Source organism: Bubalus bubalis, chromosome 17, assembly GCF_019923935.1.
Source record: "Bubalus bubalis isolate 160015118507 breed Murrah chromosome 17, NDDB_SH_1, whole genome shotgun sequence".
Lineage (NCBI taxonomy): Eukaryota > Metazoa > Chordata > Mammalia > Artiodactyla > Bovidae > Bubalus > Bubalus bubalis.
The window spans coordinates 14,698,273-14,719,386 of NC_059173.1; the positions used below are offsets into that span (position 1 = coordinate 14,698,273).

General features: G+C 54.0%; 1 protein-coding gene and 3 long non-coding RNA genes across 11 annotated transcripts in view; 2 read left to right on the forward strand and 2 right to left on the reverse strand.

Annotated features, from left to right (window-relative positions):
* Positions 1–8,514, reverse strand: part of TESC (tescalcin) — a 65,283-nt gene extending 56,769 nt beyond the window's left edge. For 5 of the 6 annotated variants that reach the window (XM_045163079.1, XM_045163077.1, XM_045163073.1 and 2 more), the window contains exon 1: positions 8,311–8,508. In XM_045163079.1, coding sequence (XP_045019014.1) covers positions 8,311–8,368 — 58 coding nt within the window. In that variant the 5' untranslated portion in view covers positions 8,369–8,508. Of the gene's footprint in view, positions 1–8,310 lie in introns of all 6 variants that reach the window. The other variant, XM_045163074.1, reaches the window with a different exon arrangement.
* A 73-nt stretch (positions 8,515–8,587) lies between these two features.
* On the forward strand, positions 8,588–12,506 carry LOC123329929. Its single transcript, XR_006545539.1, has 3 exons — positions 8,588–8,725; positions 9,711–9,846; positions 10,593–12,506. It is a non-coding gene; the product is annotated as an uncharacterized LOC123329929 (long non-coding RNA).
* LOC123329930 lies at positions 10,089–16,349 on the reverse strand. 3 transcript variants are annotated; one of them, XR_006545541.2, is made up of 3 exons: positions 13,621–14,055; positions 12,391–12,541; positions 10,089–11,482 (listed from the first exon to the last, which is right to left on the reverse strand). It is a non-coding gene; the product is annotated as an uncharacterized LOC123329930 (long non-coding RNA). The 3 variants fall into 3 exon arrangements; XR_006545542.1 differs by lacking the exons at positions 12,391–12,541; positions 13,621–14,055 and adding an exon at positions 15,661–16,349; XR_006545540.2 differs by lacking the exon at positions 12,391–12,541.
* Positions 13,340–17,139, forward strand: LOC123329928. Its single transcript, XR_006545538.1, has 3 exons — positions 13,340–13,559; positions 13,964–14,311; positions 16,357–17,139. It is a non-coding gene; the product is annotated as an uncharacterized LOC123329928 (long non-coding RNA).
* Positions 17,140–21,114: the final 3,975 nt, after the last annotated feature.

Genomic DNA, 21,114 nt, shown 5'->3' on the forward strand with positions numbered 1-21,114 from the left:
TGGGAGTTGGACAGGGAGGCCTGGTGTGCTGCGGTTCACGGGGTCCCAAAGAGTTGGACACGACTGAGCAACTGAACTGAACTGAAGGTCCCTGATCATCAGCACAAGGGCAAGATAATGACTAACTTGAGGCATGTCAAAGATGGCAGACATGTCAAAGATGATATGAACTTCTGAAGGAAGTTACAGAATACCCTTAAAAGGGTTATATGTGGCCAGCTTCTGAAAGGTTTACAAAAATCAAAATAATTCATACCTGCCAACAACTACTGAACACAGATGGTGTGTGAAGAGCTTTACTCAAATTCTTACTTAATCCTCACAGCAGGCTTAGGAAACATTTCCATTTTACAGATGAGGAGACTGAGACTCAGGGAGGCAAGTTTTCTTGCTCAGACAGTTAAGAAGTAGTGCTGTGATTCAAACCCACACCTATCTGCTGGTAAAGGCGAACGTGGTGGGAGGCTAGTCTCTGCCCACATGGGACTCTGGCTGAGGTCTCAGAGACCCAGGAGAGGACAAGATAAGGGAAACCCTGAGAGCTACCAGGTGGGCGAGGTCTGTGAAGTGCTGGGTGCTCACCCGGGGTTCTTGGATCACTGGGATCCTGGTATTGGTACTCAGGAGGTGGAAGGGATCCCCCCTGCCCTTCTCTTTCCATTGCTGTATGACTCAGTCACACCAACCCTGCTGATGTCTCCTGCCTGGCCACCGGCCCTTCCTCCCAGAAGTACCTGAGCCCTGACACTGTGCTCTCTCACCTCCCAGGGAGCTGTGCAGAAAACTGCAGGCCCACTTCTGACAGCCTACCGGTCCACAAAGGTCACAGGGCTGGGACAACAAAGGGCCTTTTTGTCCTGGCCCTTAAGGTGACTGCCACCACCAGCGGAAATCACCCACTTGACCTTCTGGTTTTATGAATTAATAATAAAGCTGGCGCCGGCGACAGGATGGCTGGCAGGACCCGGGTGCCAGGTTCCTTTACGTCACCTTGCCTGGCCTCTCCAGCCTGGGAAAAGGAGGCCTTACCTTATCTCCCCAAAGCAGTGGGTATCCCGGAGCCAAAAACACTGTGTTCCCTGGGCTTGAGATAATAGACACTAAAGTGCTTTGCAAAAGCAGCAGCATCTTATCAACACATGGGGCATTTTGTCTGTAGGATTGGGCCGTATGGCATATCTGATCAGTGATTAAGTTCCACGCTGCCTTCTGGGGACCATTAACTCACAAAAAAATTATCCTGCCAGCGTGGGGGTGGGGGAAGCGAGAAGGAAAGATGCATAAGGGATGTAATTACTACTAGTCCGTGGACTGGGAAGTGCTGGAGTGGATCACCAGCTGCTCTCACGCAGAGAAAACACAACTATTTCTTCTGAAACCGGCGCGAGCCTCATAGTCAGACCTGTGAGGTCTGACTCCACAGGAGTTGGAGAGGGCCTCCTCTTTCTTAGCCCTTTCCACACCCATCACAGTGCCCACCACCAAGCTTGCCCTCCCTGGAGGATAGGTAGCCTACAGTTCTAGAACTTTCCAAATCACCCAGAGCTAATCCTATCCATCTCGAGGTCCCATTTTCCCCTTGCCGACTTAGTAAACAAGTGTGTAGAACGCTACTGACAAGGTTGTGGTGAGGGGCACAGTCCCCTGGTAGTCCAGTGGATAAGACTCTGCACTTCAAGTGCAGGAGGCCCCAAGTCCAATCCTTGGTCAGGCAACTAGATCACAGGTGCCTCAGCTAAGAGTTTGCATGCCACAACCAAGACCTGGAAGAGCCAAATAAGCAACATCTAAAACCAAAGCAAAACAAAACAAGGTCATGGGCCAGCAGTGCCACGTCTCCCAGACAAGACCGGTTCAGGGGCCCTCACACTGTCTACATTGCGTCACGTGGGGCAGGCAGTTTCTCCTTACCCCCACAAAAAAAGGTCTTGTTTTGGATTTGGGTTCTACACACAGCATCTAAGTCATCTTTTGTCGACTGTGTTTTCCTTTTTTATAGAAGTATAACTGATTCATAGTATCAAGATCATGTTAGTTTCAGGTGTACAGCACAGCAGTTCAGTTATACATACGCATGGAAGTAACCTCGAGCCATCAGCTGAATGTCTGAGCCTCAGTGTCCTCATCTGTAAACAGGCAACAAAGTCCCACTGGGCTCTTAGGATGGGAGGACAATGGATGGAAAGGGCCCCAGAAGGAGCAGCTGTGACCTCGGCCACAGTCCAAGACCATCTGGTCAACTGCTGCATCTTCAAAGGTGTGGAACTGGTGGCGTGGACAGCATGTCTCAGAACTACCGCACGGGGCAGACCCCACCATCACCTTGCCCTGCTCCGCAGCTGCCACGGACACAGGACGAGCGGGCCAGCTGCACAGAGCGGGCCAGAGCAGGGGTGCTTGTGGGTGCCCAGGAATCAGTTCCCTTATACCCAGCCCTCTCCTGCATGTTTCCACACTGTGAGCACCCAGAGGTGGGCAGAGATCTGGACACCCCTGCCTGACCAAGGGAGAGGAGGTTACTGAGGGCTGGGGCCTCTCGGCCCTCCCTTCTGTGGTCGAGACCACTGCACCCAGGGCCCCTGAGAGCTCAGACGTTGGGGACCAGTCCTCCTACACATGTCTGTTCCTCCCTCAGCAGGAAGCCACCCTTTTTCATTTTTCTAAAAAAAATTATTTAGTGCTCACTTTATCTTCACTTTTCTTTTGGGGTCTTATTTACATACAGTAGACTGCACTGTCACTGTTTTAAGACTCTCATGAAAGCTGAGGGTCCGTGTCTCCCAGGGCCCCCAGGACACAATTCTGCACCCTATTTTATGGGGGTTCAGAGACTCCTCAAGGATCCCAAGTTAAAACCATAGTCTAGGACTTCCCTGGTGGCTCAGTGCTAAAGAATCCACCTGCCAATGCAGCAGACACAGGTTCTATCCTTGGTCCACGAAGATCCTACATGCTGCAAAGCAAATAAGCTTGTGTGCCACGACTACTGAACCTGTGCTCTAGAGCTTGGAGGCCGAAACACTGAAGCCTGAGTGCCCTAGGGCCCATGCTCTGCAACAAGAGAAGCCGCCACAGTGAGAAGCCTACACATTACAAGTAAAGAAACACCCACACAGCAACGAGGACCCTGCCCAGCCAAAAATAAATGAAATAAATACATTATTTTTTTTTTAATGAAAACAAACTATAATCTACCCCAGAGAAAATGGAAAGGGAGCTGGGTGGGTCTTGTCTGGCCATTTAGCTTCACAAGCCCTGATGACAACAGGAAGAACACAGTGGTACCTGCTGGCCTGCCCTTACCCCTCAAGGCCCCTTCAGGAGGGCAGAGGAGGCGCCTGTTGCACGGGAGGTGGTGGTGAAGGGGCTGAGGCCACGGTCTGGGGCTTCTTGAAGGCTTTATAACCCAGGAATATTGCCCAGCAGGGAGATTCTGGTGGAAAACGTACTGTGTCACCCCTAGAAGCCGGCCCAGGCCGCACAGGACTCCCTCGTCTCTGGTTCCCTCCCCAAAGGATGAGGTCTGGGGGTCAGACCAGAAACTGCACCCCGCCTCTGCTTCTTAGTGGCCTGTGGCCCTGGTCTGTCACGTCCTCTCCTCGGCCTCGACTTGCCCATCTACGGGAACAGGGAGGCCACAGCGTCCCCGGGAGGATTCCATGAGCCGCCGCAGGGAACATCCCAGCTCAGCCCGGCGTCTGGCAGATGACAGGCGCCCGATAAACACTAGCTCCAACCATGATGAGGTCTGAACTCCCGATCTGTGAGATTGTTTTTTCTTCTTCCTTCTGGCAGCTTCTTGGCATCTATATAGACATGCCTGTGGAGCTGTTTTGGAGCCTGAAGGAAAAAAAAAACAGACCCTTCCACCTTTCCCAGAATCCCACTCTTGTTGTTTCCTTTCCAATTCCAGGAGCAGACACCGGGCGGGGGGACGGGAAGCGGGGCCACCTCCATGCCAGCTCCAGGTGGTGACGGGGGACATGCTTCAGTGAGTGTCTCCTAAGGAGCTTTTCCTCCCGTCCAGGGCCCATGTCACACCCCAGGACACACACGCTGGGCTTGACTCCACACCTGCCATGGAGAAAGGCAAGCTCACCACTCAGACACAGAATGAGGATGCCTTTGCTGGGGTTTTTAATAGGAATGTTAACCATCTAGGTAGTTGGCTTTGCTGGCACAGCAAAGATGTTTGGGAATACTTGCTTGTGTTTTAAATTGATCAACGAGGCTCTTAGAGGAAAGGAGAGGTGGGTGTGCAGACCTGAGGATGCCCTCAGTGGGCGAGCTTGCACTCAGGCCTATTTTTGGTGGGGCTGGCATGGCCTGGGCCAGCTGCTGGGGTGGTGCTAGATTTTATACCGGACACACGCTCCTGGGCAATACTGCTCGGGTTATAAAGTCCCCAGGGCCTTCACCCCCTCAACGTGAACCTCTTGTGTTCCCAGTGAGTACAAAGGTGAACAAGACACATCCTCCTCACTCTCGAGGAGCTCCAAGTTTCGAGGGGGTGGCAGGTGACAAAGCTGACAATTACAACAGGCTGTGATGCTATTATGGGAGGCAACGCAGGAGCTGCCGGAGTGCTGGGGACTGGCATTTAACACACCAAGGTTGGAAGGAAGGTAGCCAGGGAAGGCTCTCTGGGAGGAAATAATAGCTAAGCTGAGTTCTGAACCAAGAACAAGAGTTTCATAAAGAGATGAGAAGAGGAGCCATGCTCCATCTTCTCCTGAGTGATGGTTACTGCCACATGCAAATGCCGAATTACCTGAAATGGAAAGAGTGCTCCGGGGCACGGGGAACAGATTGTGCAAAGGCCTGGAGGTGAGAAAAACGTATGGCAGCCTGTTCCTACCCTTTCTGGGTTCCTAGAAATCTGCAAGGCGATGAAACACAGTAAAAGCACAGTAGTGGCAGGACAGTGAACCCCGGGGGTGCTGGGATCCCCTACTCCTCTGCTTATGCACTGTGGGATGGCAGGCAAGTTGCTTGAGCCCTCTGAGCCTCGGTTTCCTCATTTGAATTGGCCACAGTACCACCTTCCCTGGAGGATTACTATGAGGATTCCTTGAGGGTGCATGCAAAGGGATCAGGCTGATTCTTCCAATTAGGGACCATCTTGGTGCTCAGAGAGGCAGGGGGAACCTAGCAACTCCGTGGGCACTGCCTGTCCTCTGGCTGCCCTGGTCTGAGGCTCTGCTACTTTCTCAGGGATGTTTCCCAAGGGTTCTGACGGGAACACTCCACCCAGCCCGCAGGATCCTGGGAACTGATGTCCCCACACCAAGTCAGGTATTGCCACACATACATACATCATCTGGTTCAATCTATACCTCCACCCCAGGATCCAGGTGGGTGCATTAACACTCAGAGAGGTAAAACAACTTGCTTAAGGTCACACAGCTCTGAAGAAGTGGGACCAAGACTTAACTCTTACTTGTGGCTCAGAGTGACCAGGATCTATCAATGTGTTTAAAGCAAGGCTGAGAATATTAAATAATTGTGCTTGTTCTAAATGTGTGCATAGTCGCTCAGTAGTGTCTCTCTGTGACCCCATGGACTGTAACCTGCTAGGCTCCTTTGTCCATGGAATTTCCCAGGCAAGAATACTGAAGTAGGTTGTCATGCCCTCTTCCAGGGAATCTTCCCAAACCCAAGGACTGAATCCAAGTCTCCTGAGTCTCCTGCACTGGCAGGCGGATTCTTTACCACTGCGCCACGTGGCAAGCTGCTTGTTCTAAATACTTTGCATATATTCACTCATTTAATCCTTCCTAACAACTCACAAGAAGGTATGACTTCTATTCTGACTTCACGATGCATGAAACTGAGGCACTCAGGGCATGAATGACTTGCCCAAGTCCACATACCTAGCAAGGCCCCCTAAATCAGGCTCCTGACCCAGCTTGAGCCTTATATCCGTGTCCTCATCTCAACCAAACCTCACTCATTGTCTTCACTCTGTTCCTGCCAAAGGACCTTTGCATTTGCTGCGCCCTCTGCCCCCAGTGCATTTCCCACTGGTCTTCACACAGCTTGCTCCTTCTTATTTGGGTCTGCTCCATTATCACCTCCTCTGAGAAGCCCTCCAGGTCGACCCTAAAGAAATGTTTCCTTGCCCCATCCCAGCTCTCATGCCATTGGGTTGTACCTTCTTCCCAGAACTACGGATTGATTTGTTCATACTGTGTGTCTCCCCTCTGCAATATCAGTCTCTCAGGTCTGAATGGGTAAAAGAGCTCAGACCGTGCCAACCCTTTTCACAGAAATAGGGGAGCTTTCCACCTACTTAAAGTTCAGATAACAAAAGGCAGGCGTTCATCCATCCCTCTAGTCTGATCTCAGAACACCCCTTCCTGGCTCTCCTCTGTCTCCCCTCTCTCTTTGGGGTGTGAAATCCAAGTTCTGAGCAGCAAGAAGGGAAGCCATATCTGGGAAAGCAACAGAGCATGAACACTCAGCGTCTGTCATCCCTGTAGGGGGCTGGACCCAGGAAACTGACAAGATTCCCAGCATGCTCTACAGCACCATCACCTGTCAAACTGCACAGGCAGATGGAATTCCCCCAGACTGCCTGGCGTGGGGGCTGCCTGCGAGGCTATAGCCAGTAGAGCCCACACTTCCTGCAGAGATCCCAGCCTCAGAGAATCCTACTTCTAGGCAGCCAGCAGGCACTCAAGAAATATAACAGAAACGGGGGAAGCCCAAGGAAGTCAGGTCATGGTCCTACCTCCTCTCTCGTGAGCCTTGGGGCTGAACTAGACTTTGCACAACTTCTAAAGAAATAAATAGTCACACATGATTCAAAATGAAAATGTAAAAAAGTTAATAGTGAAAGGCTCACTCCTCCATCCCTTCTACCAAATCCCCTGGTAAGTATTCATTACTCTTCCTTGATGCAAATGAAACAGTTACGAAAATATACTCTTACTTCTCTTAAAAAAAAAGAAAGAAAGAAAGAAAGGGGTTCTATATTATGTATATGAACCACACCTTTTTTTCCCCTCCCACAGAAGACAGCTCTATATTTGTACACAGGAAGGTGTCTGTATACATGTCTGTGTATGTATGCACCTGTATACACACACACACACACACAAATACATCTAATTAAGGGCTTTCTGTAATTTTCACCCAATTCTTCTGGAAAGAGATATTTAGACTGGGGGTCAGGAGGGGTCATTTTTCAGCCCAGGCACAAATGGCTGGGCTGCTCCCTCCAGCTGATCAACCATGGACTCTGCCTGCATTAAACTCCAAGCAGGCACCAGGGGCCTGGCTGCCTGGAAATAACATCTGCGGCTCCCATTTTCATGAACATCTAGTCTACCAAATACTAGCAGAAATTCCATTCTAGAAAGAAACAGAGACTCAGAGGAGTAAAGTGACTAGCCCAAGGTCACACAGCCAGGTAGTGGAGCTGGCAGGGATCAAACACCATCTGCCCACTGTCAAAGCCAGTCTGACCACTCACCTAGCCTTTCATGGTCCTCAGTCCACACTCCGCTTCACAGCCCCGTTAACAGAACCAGGGGCCCAGAGGTCATGGCCTACGGTCAAGTTCCCAGTCCGGCAGGACTTGGGCGGTCAGGCGCTTCCGCCATCTCTTCCCTGCGGTCAGCTCAGCCCGCAGCACGGCCTCCTGGTGCGCCCTGCCCGGGCGGACGCTGGGCGCGCAGCCTCTGCGGGGCCCGGGAGTCCGGGCGAACTCGAGGAAGGTCGCCGGGCTCCCGCAAAGTGCTCCTCGGGCGCTGCCTCGCTTGATCCTCCCAGTTACTCACGGAGCGGGACCCACCTGAACCCATTTCACAGACGGGAGGCGCAGAGACCCGCGCAGCCGCCAAAGGTCACGCAGCCCGGCTCGTACCCAGCTGCCGCCGATTTCAAAACTTTCCTCCCCCGGCGCATCGCGAATTCAACGACTTTCAGGTGCGGGGCGCTCACAACAGCTGAGCGCGCCCGGGCGCTTGCTTTCCTGGGCGCCTGCTCTGCCCCGGGCGGGGGCAGCCAGGACCCTGCTCCCTCCCGGGTCTGCAGTCCAAGGCGGGGCTTCCCGGCCAACTCCGAGGGCGCCGGGGCACAGCGGCCCCGGCACTTACTCAGCATCGTCGTAGCCTGCAAAGCGGCCGGCGGGGAACCCATTTGAAGGAAGAGGAGACTGAGGTGCCCAGAGAGCCAGCTACTAACCCAAGGTCACACAGAGCGGGGACCAAGAGCCGAGCGGCGGCCGCGGTCTGGGAACCCCAGGGCCAGCCGGCCGGCGGTCCCCGCCCCTGTCCCCGCGCCCGCCCCCCGCGGGATACTCACAGCCGGTCTTGCCCTCCAGCTCCCGCACCTCCTCGGACGCGGAGTGGGCAGCGCCCATGGTGCCCGCGGCGGGGTGGGGTCCCGGGACGCTTGTCCGTCCCAGGCCCTGGGCTGGCGTCAGCTGCGCCGCGGCCGCACCGGCCTCGGGTCCAACACACCAGTCGGGACGCCAGGAACGGGTCTGAGCCGCGGGTTCCGCGTGGGGCGCGAGCGCAGCCTCTTATAGCGGCGGCGGCGGGCGGAGCGCCACGGTCCTAGCGCGCGCCGGCTTCGCGCACGGCCGGGAGTGGGCAGCGCCCCGCCCCGGGCGGGGGACCCAGGTTCCTCAGTCCTTGCAGCAGCCGCCGTGCTCATCCCTTCTGCACCCGTGCCGGCCCTGGGAAGAAGCAGTTATGAGCAGAGTTGGGGTATACAGGTAGGAGGGATCAGAACGAATGGAGGTTCCACGCCCATGCCCACCCCCACCCCAGTTCCACTACACCTCCTCCCAATTCTCAGAAAGGAAACTCCCTGGGAACAGTGAAGAAGGACAGCGTTAATTAGCTCTACGGTGAACAGCAATACAGATAATAATAACAACAATCCAGCTTGAATGCACATGGAGGGGGTGCTTTGCTTAGCTTATTCCAGGAGAGCCCAACATGATGAAGTGGACACACCCACAGACAACACTAACCAGTCCTAGCCGCTCAGCCTAGTAGCTTAGGGTGGGGACCTTCTCAAACTTGAGGGTTAGGACTCAGGCAGCGCCCAGGAGGCTGCATTTCAACCTGTCAGAGAATGCAATCCTTCTGGGAGAAGCTCTGACTTAGGCTGGCTGTAGGGAGCTGGGTTTCGTTAACCAACTGGGTGACCCCAGCCAGTCCCACCAGCTGTCTAACTGTGACTCCTCCTCCTTAAGATGGGGATAATAATAGTTGATGAGAACCTCCATCAGAAGGGCCTGGCCTGGGCCACAGTGCAAAGGCAGTCGCCGTGGAATCATGTCCACTTTACAACAAAGGAACTGGTTCTCAGAAAGGTCACACAGCCAGGGCAGAAGTCAAAGTCAGCATATTCCCCGGTCTCAAGCCCAGACCACTGAGCTCCACGGTGCCTGGAGATGTGTGTTATTAGCATGTATTTGGGGACTGTCCTGGGTGCCAGGCTCTGTTGATAGTGCTGGCTGGGGGAGACTTGAGCAGGCCCACTTACATCTATGTCACAGGAGGCTGGGAAGGGGGTGCTCAAACCAACTGCTCATACCTGCAGACCACAGGTCCAAGCTGAGGGTCACAGCCCTTTCAGACTAGAGGAGCTGTTCAGAGTCACCAAGGAGCTACCTGAAATCTACCAGAGCAGAGAATCAGCCCCCACCTGGTTGAAAATCCGGCTCCCCTTCACACTCTTGTTACTCACAGAGCAGGGGCTGCACCTGGAATGTGCATTTGCAAAAGCTCGGCAGGGCTGAGATCTCGCCAAGCTGGGGAAATGTTGGCTGCAGGGCATCAGCTGGTCCAAGCAAACTGGAAAGTCGCCTGGGAGGCTGCACATCAGGTCAGAAGGAATCTAGAAACCCAGGCTGGCCTCTGGAACAGGAAAGGGGTCCCGGGGAACCTTGGGAATTACCCGAAGCTGCCGGACACAGTTTTGTTCTGACTTAAAATATCTGTTCCTGGAATTTTATTCTATTGAATTTCCAGTGATTTTATGCTGGGGCTTTTTGCTGGGGAGAGAGAAAACGATGTTCTCATGCATCTCCTCCCCTTGGCACGGCTGCTCTCAGAGCTGGTACAGTGCAGGTGGGTGGGGGTGAAAACCCTGGAACGGTGCCCAGGGGCAGGGAGGGTCACATGGCTTTGCTCTGGGCCTTGGGTGATCGCCCAGAGACCCCCCCAGTGTATGGGGTGAAGGGAGGTGGTCTTTATTCCATCACCCGTCTACACGGTCAACTTCATCTCAAGCCCCGCTGGCCACTGTCAGCTCCTAGACAAGCATTTGTACTGGTCCCTTCTGCCTGAAACTCCCCTCCCTTCCCTCCTCCCATGGCAGGGGCTCCTGAATCTCAGTATAAACATCACCTCCTTGGAGAGTCCTTCTCAGGGCCCCCATCCACTGTTCTGGGTCTACTGCCAAATATGCCACCTTCACCGGCCAGCAGGAGCTGGGAGGCTGGGCTGTGATGACCATGGGAACTTTATTCCTGACGGCAGGGCTTGGAGGAGTCAAGAACTCCGGGCCCCAGGGAGGCAGGCTGTGCAGGTTTGCTTGCTCATTCATTTATTCCCTGCCCGTTTATCCAGGGCCTGCTGTGTACAGGGGCCTGCGTGGGTCCTGGAGCCACAACCAGGAACAACTGGGAGCCTTACTTCTGCTCTTGAGAGAGTCCTGGAGGAGTGGGAGACGGACACACAGGAGGTGACAATGCAGCGGGGTAAACAGGCCCCCGGAGATCGGGACTGATCCAGCCAGAATGGCCCCTGGAGAGATTGTTATACCCTAAGCTGAGCTTTGGGGAATCTGTGACTGTCCCCAACTGTGCTCCCAAAGGGACACGTCAGAGGCACATATGGCTAGACAGGTTTGGGGGCCCTGCAGTCACCCACCCTCTGCCTGGGCTTTGCCTTGTTCTCTGGCCATGATGCCCACACACTGCAGGGCTCTCTGCACATAAGCCTGCTGCCACTGCTCTGGGACGTCAGGCCTTTAATTCGATCCAGCTAATGGCGTCAGAGCATCCAGGACGCCTGGAGTGCTGCAGGGGGTCTGGCTGGGCTGACTGGCTCTGTTGTCTGGAGCCCTGGAAGTGGGGGCACCCCCTGTGGCGACCTTTATCCTCCCCCTCACTCAGCGTGACCTTCTTCGGAGGGCCAGGAAAACACTTTGGTCACCAGGCAACTGCTTCTCTTCTCCCAGAGGAGCTGATTAAAAACAGCGGCGGTGAGAACAACCGGTACCTATGAGGCCACGCCGGGCAGCCGAGCCCAGGGATGGCGAAGGCCGTCCTCGTTCACGTAAGTGAAGCAGACCGTTGAACCACTCGTGGGCAAGTGGCTTTGCTCCCCGGGCCTCGGCTTCCTGTCTGTAGAGTGGGATGATAACGGTGCCATCTTACGATGCTTGCGTGGAGTCATACGTGTGAAGACTGCCTGACACAGGAAGTGGCATCCGGCAGGGTGCAGGTGAACAGGCTCTGAGGAAGCAGAGGGGAACCTCGCCTTTACAACCTTGTCGATTGCCCTCATGTATAAATACTCCCACCACAGTCGATTTCAAGCTACCAGTAACTGAACAATGGGCTTGCAAAACTCTCGAATGTTTAATCATTTGTTCTCACAGGCTGGTCTGAGATAACTCGGTACACCACTACACAGTCGGCTGTTATGATTCATATGTTCATCTGTCCATTCATTCATTCATTCATCCACCCATTCACTCATTCACTACTGAGTGCTGGGGATTCCGATACTAGAGCGAGGTCATTGGTCTCTGACCTCCCAGTCTGGAAGGAAAGAGATAGGAACAGACCTAGATCACTAGCAGGTATCCAACACATGCCCATTCTATTGATGGGAAAATCAAGGTGTCCAGGATGGGTGGTAAACCAGAATCAGAGCACATATATGAAACTGTGTAAATGGCAGTCCCCATAATTCACCTGTACTGCCCTCCTGTCCCTCCTATCACTTAGCTTGGGGGATCTCCCAAGGCTTGGCAATGTTCTGGGAGCAACAAAACACTTTTCTTAACTTGGGGACCACTGACCCTAAGAAAGCTACGGGGATTTCAAGAGCCATCTTGCTTAGCCTTTGACTTAGAGAACACCACACCTAAGTCACTTCAAACAAGGAAGTGGTGCTCTCATAAAATACGTCCAGGGAAGGAAACCCTAGAAATGGCTACACCAGCATCTCGACTCTGAAACAATTTTCCTCTTACCCTCATTTAAGTTCCTTACACTGGTCTCATATGTCTGGGCCTCTTTGTGAATGGAATGAGAGAAGAATCAACCCCAATTTGCATTTTGAATTAAAGTTGGCCTTTTGGTTATCTGTTAAACAATCCCTTCTCACCCAAGGCACCTTAATCTTTGAAGCTAACCTTGGGTGACAGTGCCCTGTAGGAGATGGATTCAGATCTGAGTTGCATCCAGGCCCTGCCACTCCCCAGGTAGAGTGTGGCCTTGGGTTGGTTCCTTTGCAGTGCTGAACCTTGATGTCCTCATCTGTATAATGGGTCCACAATCCCATCTCTATAAATAGGATTCAGCAAGGGGGTTTCATGGATCCACTGGGGGTGGATGCTGAGCAGGCCACCTTGGTGACCACGAACTTGACCAGCCAGGCAGTACCACTGGCTGGGATCCTACCACCTGGCTCATCTCAGCACCTCCCCAGCCAAGGGGAGGGTGTGGGGGCAGGCATAGCCATCTCCACCCTCTCTCCTTCCATCCTCTCACTCCTGGGGTAGCTGAAAGTACAAGCAAGACCCAACTGAGGGCCTGGGAGGTAGGGTGATAAATATATGCTGGGGTGCAGAGCCGGTGCAGTCGATAATTTGGAGCCGATGTGGGACAGGATGGAGCAGGTACCTCCCATCTGGGCCAGACGGAGGGCAGAGACAGGCTGGGGCGGACAGGGTTGAAGGTGGAGGTGAGAGGTAGGCCCAGGTGCCCCGCCCCGCACCCCCCTCCCCAGACTGTGCTGACTTGGCAGCACCCGGGGCGCTCCCGCTGACTGGGCACACTTCCCAGATGTCCACCCGGCAGTGTCCTCAGGCTGCGGACAGAAGGGATGGGAACTGCATCCACCTCTACCCTTCGTGGAGAACCACGTGGATGTGAAGCAGAGACAGATGGCTCCCCGGCTGTTCTTTGGAGACTCCTTAAGCAGAGGAGGCATCCCCTCTGCCCGAGAGACTCCAGGGCAGGGTCAGGGATGGCTGGGAGAGAAAGGTGCTTTGGGGGCTTCTCGGTTCCTCGCTGCATGTAGAAGCAGCAGGTGAAAATCCTGGGTAGGATTAAGTGTTCTGACCTGGCGGAAGGGCTGCTGGGGAGAAAAACATGGGGAGGAGCCCAACAACAGAGGGAGCCAAGTTGGGGGCGGCTCCAGGAGGGATCAAAAGGCCCCTGGGAATTGACTAGCTCGATCCTTTCATTTTCACCAGGGAGGAAGCTCAGAGAGGTCAAGGTCACGGGGATCTAAGGCTCAAAGAGGGAGGGCGTGCAGAGAGGACCACGGGCCTCAAGCCCAACCTCCACATGTCACAGGGTGAGGGGAGGCCTGGGGATCCTGGGGATGGGGCGGCCAGTGCAGACAGCAGGGAACTCACCTTTGTGGAGCCCCTGGGCTTGCCGGTCAGCAGAACAGGAGAGCCCGTGCTGGCGGCGGGGGGGGGGGGGAGGGTTCAGGAGAGGGGCTTCTGGAAAGAGCCATCCTTCCTGGGGGAACTCGGTCACCCTGAGGGCAGGGCAGATGGTGGAGGCACAAGTGAGACAGAGCTGGGGCTGCTCTGAAACCCACGGGGCTCAGATACTGCTGTGTGCACTCGGGGCTGAGGAGCCAGGACCCTCCAGAGGCTTAGGGTGAGGCCTCGGTGGTTGGCTGACCACAGAAGCCCCCTCCCCTGTCTCTGTCTTCATGCTCTACAGTCTGAGCCTTTATTTCCTGTTCAGGAAGGTGCAGCCAGAGGATGCATTGCTTTGGATCACCTTCTTGACATTCAAAAGTCAAGAGCAGAATTTTCTCGAGATGCAGAGATATAGATTTAGAAACAGCAACGCAAGGCTACAGTCTCTCTGGGGAGGACTTGGGAGCTGCAGGGCGGCCCTGGCTGCTGGGGATCGGGCGGCCAAGAGACCAGGTGCAGAATGAACCGGAGCGGTGTCCTCAGATGTGGCCGCACCTCTGAACCACCGATGTGTGTGTGTGTTTAGTTGCTCGGACTAAACAGTCGTGTCCGCCTCTTTTGCAATCCTGTGGTCTGTAGCCCGCCAGGCTCCTCTGTCCATGGGATTTCCCAGGTAAGAATACTGAAGTAGGTACCCATTTCCTCTTCCAGGGGATCTTCCCGACCCAGGAATCGAACCTGTATCTCCTACAAGGGCAGGCTGGGTTCTTTACCGAGCTACGTGGGAAGTGTTGAAAACCCCTAATGCTCAAGCCACACCCCAGACGCCAATTAAAGCAAGCTGGGGATGGGGATCTGAACTTTAATCCCCCAGGTGATTCCAAGACATTACCAAGTTGCAGGCGCACTGTCTCCACCCTAGCTGTGGTGACATACAGCTGGGGAGGTTACAGCCTGCCATCAGAATCCCTGGTGGGGGGGGTGCCCAGGTGTTGGTGTTTTTATAAAGAGTGGAGTATGATGAACCACATGGACAGGGCGGTGTGGCTCCTGGGCCACCTGGGCGCACAGGTGCGCCTGTGTTACAGTGTTTTCTTGGAGAGTCCTGGTAGCATGACCTTCGGCTGAGACCCGTCGCTTGGCAGCTGTGCAGAAAGACGCAGCTCATTAACTCCGCATCCAGAGACGAGAGCCTTGAGGGCTGTAACACCGGTGTACCCAGGGACGGCTCACAGGTGGCACCATGTTAGCCCTTCCCCAGGGCCGGTCACCTAACCTCCGCCTCTTTAACCCAGGGAACATCTGAGGCCTCCCAGGGAGAGCCCCTCTCTGTAGGGACAAATCTGGTTAAGGAAGCCTCAGGAACGCGGGAGAACATCAGGGTGCCCTTGGGCAAGTCTCTCTCTGGCTTCAGTGTTTCCTTTGTTTTTTAAAAAGACTGACTCGCCCTTTGCTCCTCCTTGAAGGAGGAGGGGGTGAATGCTTGGGGCTCTCTGAGGGTCAGGTGCAATGAGTTTTTAAAAGATGGTTTCTCCAGCCCCTCCTAGGTGTCAGAAGACAAAAACTGAACCTCAGAAAGGGGGAAACTGAGGCTTGGGGTAGGGGCTCAGTTTTGTGGAGCCAGGGAGCAAGGCCAACAACAGATGCAGCCACAATAGCCCCCAAAGGCCCCCCAGTGGACACAAAGTAAGAACCGCACAGTTTCAGCCACAATAGCCCCCAAAGCGCCCCCAGTGGACACAAAGTAAGAACCACACAGTTTCATGCACACGCCTGGCGCGGTAAAGATGCAGAATGTATGCATGCAAACGCCCAGTTACATACCGCGCAGGACCGCCAGCAAGACATAATTTTAAAGAGTATATTTTAAGTTGAAACTTCCCTTTTCTCTCTCCCCTCTAGTACTTCCACTGAAAGCTCACAGCTCTTGGCGGGGAGCCATAGTTTAATCTCAGTTTGACTTAATCTTTGTACTTTCTCTCTACCCAGAATTTATGAACTTCAGAAAAAGTCAGCGGTTACCTGCTGGGGCTTGGAGCAAGCTCTGGACTGGAATCCTCCTTCCCTTAAACAGCAGGAGTTCCCACACTCCGGTGCAAATGAGAATCCCCCCACAGTGGGCTGGGCTGGGGGCCTGGAGTCTGCACGTGTTAGAGGCCCCTCAGGTGCCAGTGAGGCCAGGGGTGGAGGGTGCCGGCAGGATGGAGGCACCTGAGCCCTCTTGCTGCCCAGGAAACATCTAAATACAAAGCGGCCAGGGACCGCCGGCCTCCCCTGCTGACCTCTGCTCTCCGTCCCCAGTCTACTGGTCAGGTGGCCAGCGTGCAGCCAGCAGTGGGGTGGTGAGGTGGGAAAGTGACAGGTTAGATCAGCTTCTTGACATTCAAAAGTCAAGAACAAATCCCATCTTGGTAATCACCTGGCACCATTCCAACACCTTCATTGAATTCCCCAGGCTCAGCGCATCCCTCTGGAAGGTGGCGGGGGTGGGCAGTGAGGCTGTTCTGGCAGCTGTTATCCCCCCCGCCCCCCAAGATGCTGCTGCTCTGCTCTGACGTCACCAGAAAACATCTCCCGTCAGGCCTAGGCAGCTATTCTTAGTCTGGAGAACACACCTCTGCCTGTTAGAAGTCTCTAGACTTGAGCAGGCTTTTTATAAATCACTTAGAAACTTGCAGCCTGCCAGGCGCTGGTTAAGTACTTCTTTCTTGTACGCAGGATGTTCGACCATCTCAGGGGTGGGCGCACCCCGCCTCTCCCTCCCCCGGGAACCTTGCAGACAATGTCATTACATCAGCAGTGATCACTTCTAGCAACTGAACTTGCATGAAGCCCTTCGGTACTAGCAGCAAACAGCGGGTGTGTTCTGTGTGTGGAGCAGCTGTGTGAGTGATTTCGGGTACAGAGCCACTGGAAGACCTGGTTCAAATCCTGCCTGCTGGTCATGTGACCAAGAGGAGTTCACTTTGCGTGTCTTTGCGTCTGGGGACCCAGGATGCTCACCATCGCGGGGCGCTGGGCTGCTGTGAGGTGCTCCTACTGCTGGTGCTGCTCAGTCGTGTCTGACTCATTGCGGCCCAGTGGACTGTAAGCCACCAGGCTCCTCTGTCCGTGGGATTTTCCAGGCAAGAATATTGGAGTGGGGAGCCATTTCCTACACCAGGGGAATCTTCCCTCCCCAGGCGATCGAACCCGAGTCTCCTGCATCTCCCTGCATTGGCAGGTGGATTCTTTATCACTAGTGCCACCCGGGAAGACCAAAGTGAAGATGTCTAGACCTTAAACACCGAGTCTTGGAGCTAGGTGAGCCCTCAGGGATCTGCTGCTCCTGATGCGAAGACGAGTAACACGCTCCATGGAGATCCTCATCTCTCTGCCAGCCCAGTGGAAACAGAGACCCTGCTGCAGGCTATATGACCAGCCCACACTAGTTAGTAACAGAAGCCTCTCTGGAACTTGAGTCTGGGCCACTGCAAAGCAAGGTCAGTTATGAGGCTCTGCTGCCCCCTAGGGCCTGGGGGGAATCAGACACCACTGCAGGGTTCCCAGCCTCTCTGAACCTGTAACCAAAGGAAAATCAGTGCCACTCTGTCCCCTGTCCCCTGGGGGAGCCATCCTCCTCCACCATGTGGTTCTTTCCCCTTTGAGATCTGGAGTGCCCTGTCGCTGAGCCTCAGTTTCTTCATCTGTAAAGCGGGTTGATAACAGCGTCCACTCTGCAGAGTGGCACGAGGACTAAATGATGCAGCTTTTCTGAAGGCACAGTCCCCCGCCTTCTCCTCTTGGCCCCATCAGGTGGCGGGGGGGCATCGTCAGCCTCCTGGATGAGGCAGCCCCCCAGCCCTCAACCCGCAACACCAGCTGATCTGCGATACGTGCTAAGGCTGGGAACATTCTTTTCCTGGGTCTCCTCACAGACCTCTGGGTGTCCTCTTTGGCACAGATCCTCTGGGGATTCATACTGTTCTGCTGTTAGGTTGTGTGACTGTCTCCCTTGATAGATGCTGAGGCTTGGTGATGACCTCGCAGAAGAGTGTCCAGGAGAGTCAGAAGGATGCTGGTCTCCGTCTGCTCCCCTCACCCCCAGCCCCACAGGCATTACGGAGCAATCCACCCAGCTTGGTGAGGCTCCATCTGGGGACTTATCCAGGTGTTTCCCACATTTTTTCACATCTGCGAGGGACACCACCCTTGGCTGAACTCACTGCAGGGCCAGCGCCTCCTGCCGGCTCCAGGAGGGAGTGCGGAGCAAAGAATGCACAGTGACACGAGCCCCAGGGTCTCTCCCAGTCTGGCAGTTTCCATCTATCAAGGGGGCTCCTCACTCCATTTCTGACCTGACGAAGGTTGAAACGTGAGTGAAAGAAGGGGTGAGCCCTTCATCCAACAATCAGGACTCAGCAGACCCCTCCCGAGACGGGAGGCAGTCCTCATTTCCTTGTCTGCACTTCTCTGACACAGGGTGGGAGACCACACAGCCGGTTTCCTTCCTAAGCTCCCCGATTCATCCCATGAGACCACTGTCTCCTCCTCGTGCCTCCCATAGCCACTGATGGGGAGATGGCAGGGCACTCCCGAAGCCCAGGGAGACACAGCCGGCCCTGGTCCTTGGGGCTGTGGGGACAAGGTACTGAGTGTCAGTTCCCAGAGTCACTTACTGGAGCCAAGGAAGGGCAGGTTTGCTCAGCAAACATGACCCCAAAGAGAGCGTTTTGGAAGCTACCGCCCCTCTCCTGTGACTTTTCCCAGCCCGTTGTGTTCTCGTGGAATTGTGGCAGGTCCCACAAGGCAGCAATGTGTGGCTCAAACCTCACCCCCGAGACCTGCCCATCCCTGGACTAGGGGCACTTCCATTTAAAATGAAAGGACCACAGAGACGCAGCATCTCCAGGCGAACAAGCAGGGCCCCCAGCAGATGCGAGGTGGAGAGGAGGGCAGATCGCAGAAAGAACGGATCAGGAGGTGGAGTGGGTGTGGAGAAGTCTCCCTCAGCCTTCAATCTGCGCTGCTCAGCAAGAGAAATGACAGAAGTAGTAAAACAAGCTGGGAACAGATTTTGCTTTCTTCTGAGTCACCCAGGGAAGGAAAATGGAAAATTACCACTCTCTCTCTCTGTGGGAACATGAGTTACTCAGAGAGGACAGCGGGGCCTGGGGTGTGCGAGCAGCTGGCAGGATCCCTGGGCCATCCTGCGTGGTGGCCGCTCCATCCTGGTTGTCTCTGTGTGCCTGTTCTGTGTCTTCTCCTGGCGGGTCACACAGTGCTGGAGCTTAATGTGCTTTTAAGGCTAGGGGTACAGTTGCCTTGGGGAGCTGTGCCTCCTGATTGGGGGTGACATGCTGGATGCACCTCACCCAGACAGTGACACTTATCAGAATCTGTCACTCTCAGAGCAAACTACAAAACATATGCCCCAGCCCCCCTCACCCCAGAACCATCTGTTTGCCTCTATTACTGCAGGACAATGCTGCTGGGAGGGAGACTTCCACCTCCCCTTCCTCCAGTGGGGCTCACTGTGGGGAACTGCAGCTTCAGACATCAGACATGTGCACCTCAGCCCCAAAGAACCAGCCCTCTGTCCCCCCCCTCACCCCCACCCTCAAGCTCCAAGCAGAAGACAAAGCAAACCGGAATCAGCAACCCATGATAAATGGTGCTTGGCGATGTCTAATTGAGAGAAAAGTTACACGGAAGATTAATACGCAAGGAGGAAATTTAGCTGTTGATACATAACACACCCATATAAACGTGTGACCGAGTCATCATCTTGAGAAACCAAGGACTCAACAGGCGGTCCTCTGAACATCTTTGGCTGGCAGCTGCTAGTCCCTCGAAAGGTAAAGGATGTTGAATGCACAAAGAAATCACACTTTGCCAGGAGGTCACACAGTGAGTGCCCTGAGACCACCCTTCTGACCTTCACCAACTCTACCCGCCTGTTCTCGCTGAAGCTTTCTCACAGGGAGCGTCACCCAAAGCCGTCAACATCTTTAATGGGAGGGTTGCCTTTTTTCTGTTTCCGGGAGAGCTGTTATTTTAGTTTGGGCTGCTTTAGCAAAAACACCAACAGACTGGGTGGCTTCAACAACAAACACTTACCGTTCTGGAGATGAGGAAGGCCAAGGTGCTGGCAGACTTGGTGTCTGGTGAAGAGCACGTGTCCTGGTTTGGAGGTGGCCAGCTTCTTGCTGGGTCCTCATGATGGCGGGGGTGAGGGAAGAGTCTGAGGCCCCTTTTTATAAGGGCACTAATTCTACCACGAGGGCTCCACCCTTGTGACCTAGTCACCTCCCAGAGGCCCCACCTCCTAAAATTCCCACCAAATGGAAGATGTTAACTACACCATGACCACAAACAAGGAGTCCCCCAGACCTACAGGTGTCTAGGGATGGACAGTTAACACCTGTGACATCACGTCATTACCTCACCATCACCCAGTCAGAGAACTGTGCACTAGCTGATCACAGACCCTGGGATGCCCCTGTGTCACCTGGCCTTCAAAAATGCTGTCTTGAACCCTATCAGAGAGTTTGGGGTTTGGGGGCAGCAGCTGTCCTGGAAGTCCTTGCTTGGCGCCTACAATAAACGCTGCGCTTCCCTTCACCACCACCTGGTGGCAGTAGATGGGCTTTACTGCGCATGAGCGAGCAGACGATTTGGTTCGGCAACATGCACGTGGGCAAAGCTGAAATTTTGGGGAACGAAAAACCCCAAAGCCCAAAGGGATACAGGGAAACTTTTGGAAATGATGGATCTGTTTATCACGGGGATTGTGGTGACGGGAACACAAGTGGATGCATATATCCAAACTCAGCAAATTGTGCGGGTGAATTATGTGCAGTTTTTAGCATACCTGTTATATACTTCAAAAAGGCTGGAGGAGTGAAAAGCGGCTTCCTTGCAAAAGTCTCTACCGCCTTGTAATAGGGTATCCCCAACTTCAAGAGCACACATTGCTGGGATGGGGAGGGAGAATAACATGTTCTCATTTTCCCTCAACAGAGTCAATGCGAGTGAAACCGAGTGGCTGAAGGTGGCCAGGTTGTCACAGCACAGTCAGCGAAGAAATAACAAGGTTCTGAATCCAAAATAAGAAGAGATGGTGTTACTAGTAAGGTGTTTTCGGAGGTCAAGTCTGAAGGCCCAGGCTCTAGTTCCTGCTTCGAGACCCACACCAAATCAAGTCACTTGAACCTCGGTGGGCCTCATTACTTCTCTCTGCAAAATACCAGGAACCAGGGTTCTAGCAGCTGATTCTTCAGGGGTCCTTTAGCTTTCAAATTCTCTGAGGAGGCAATTTAGGACATAGTCTCAAACAAAGGCGGCCATTACTCAGAAAACTTTACAACTACACTTTTAAAAAATCCTACTTTTATAAGAGGCAAATAAATCTCTAATTGTTTTTTTTTTTTTTTTTTTTTTAAGGAACACGTTCTAAGAGATACTGGTTAAAGTGTTAGTCGCTCAGTCGTGTCT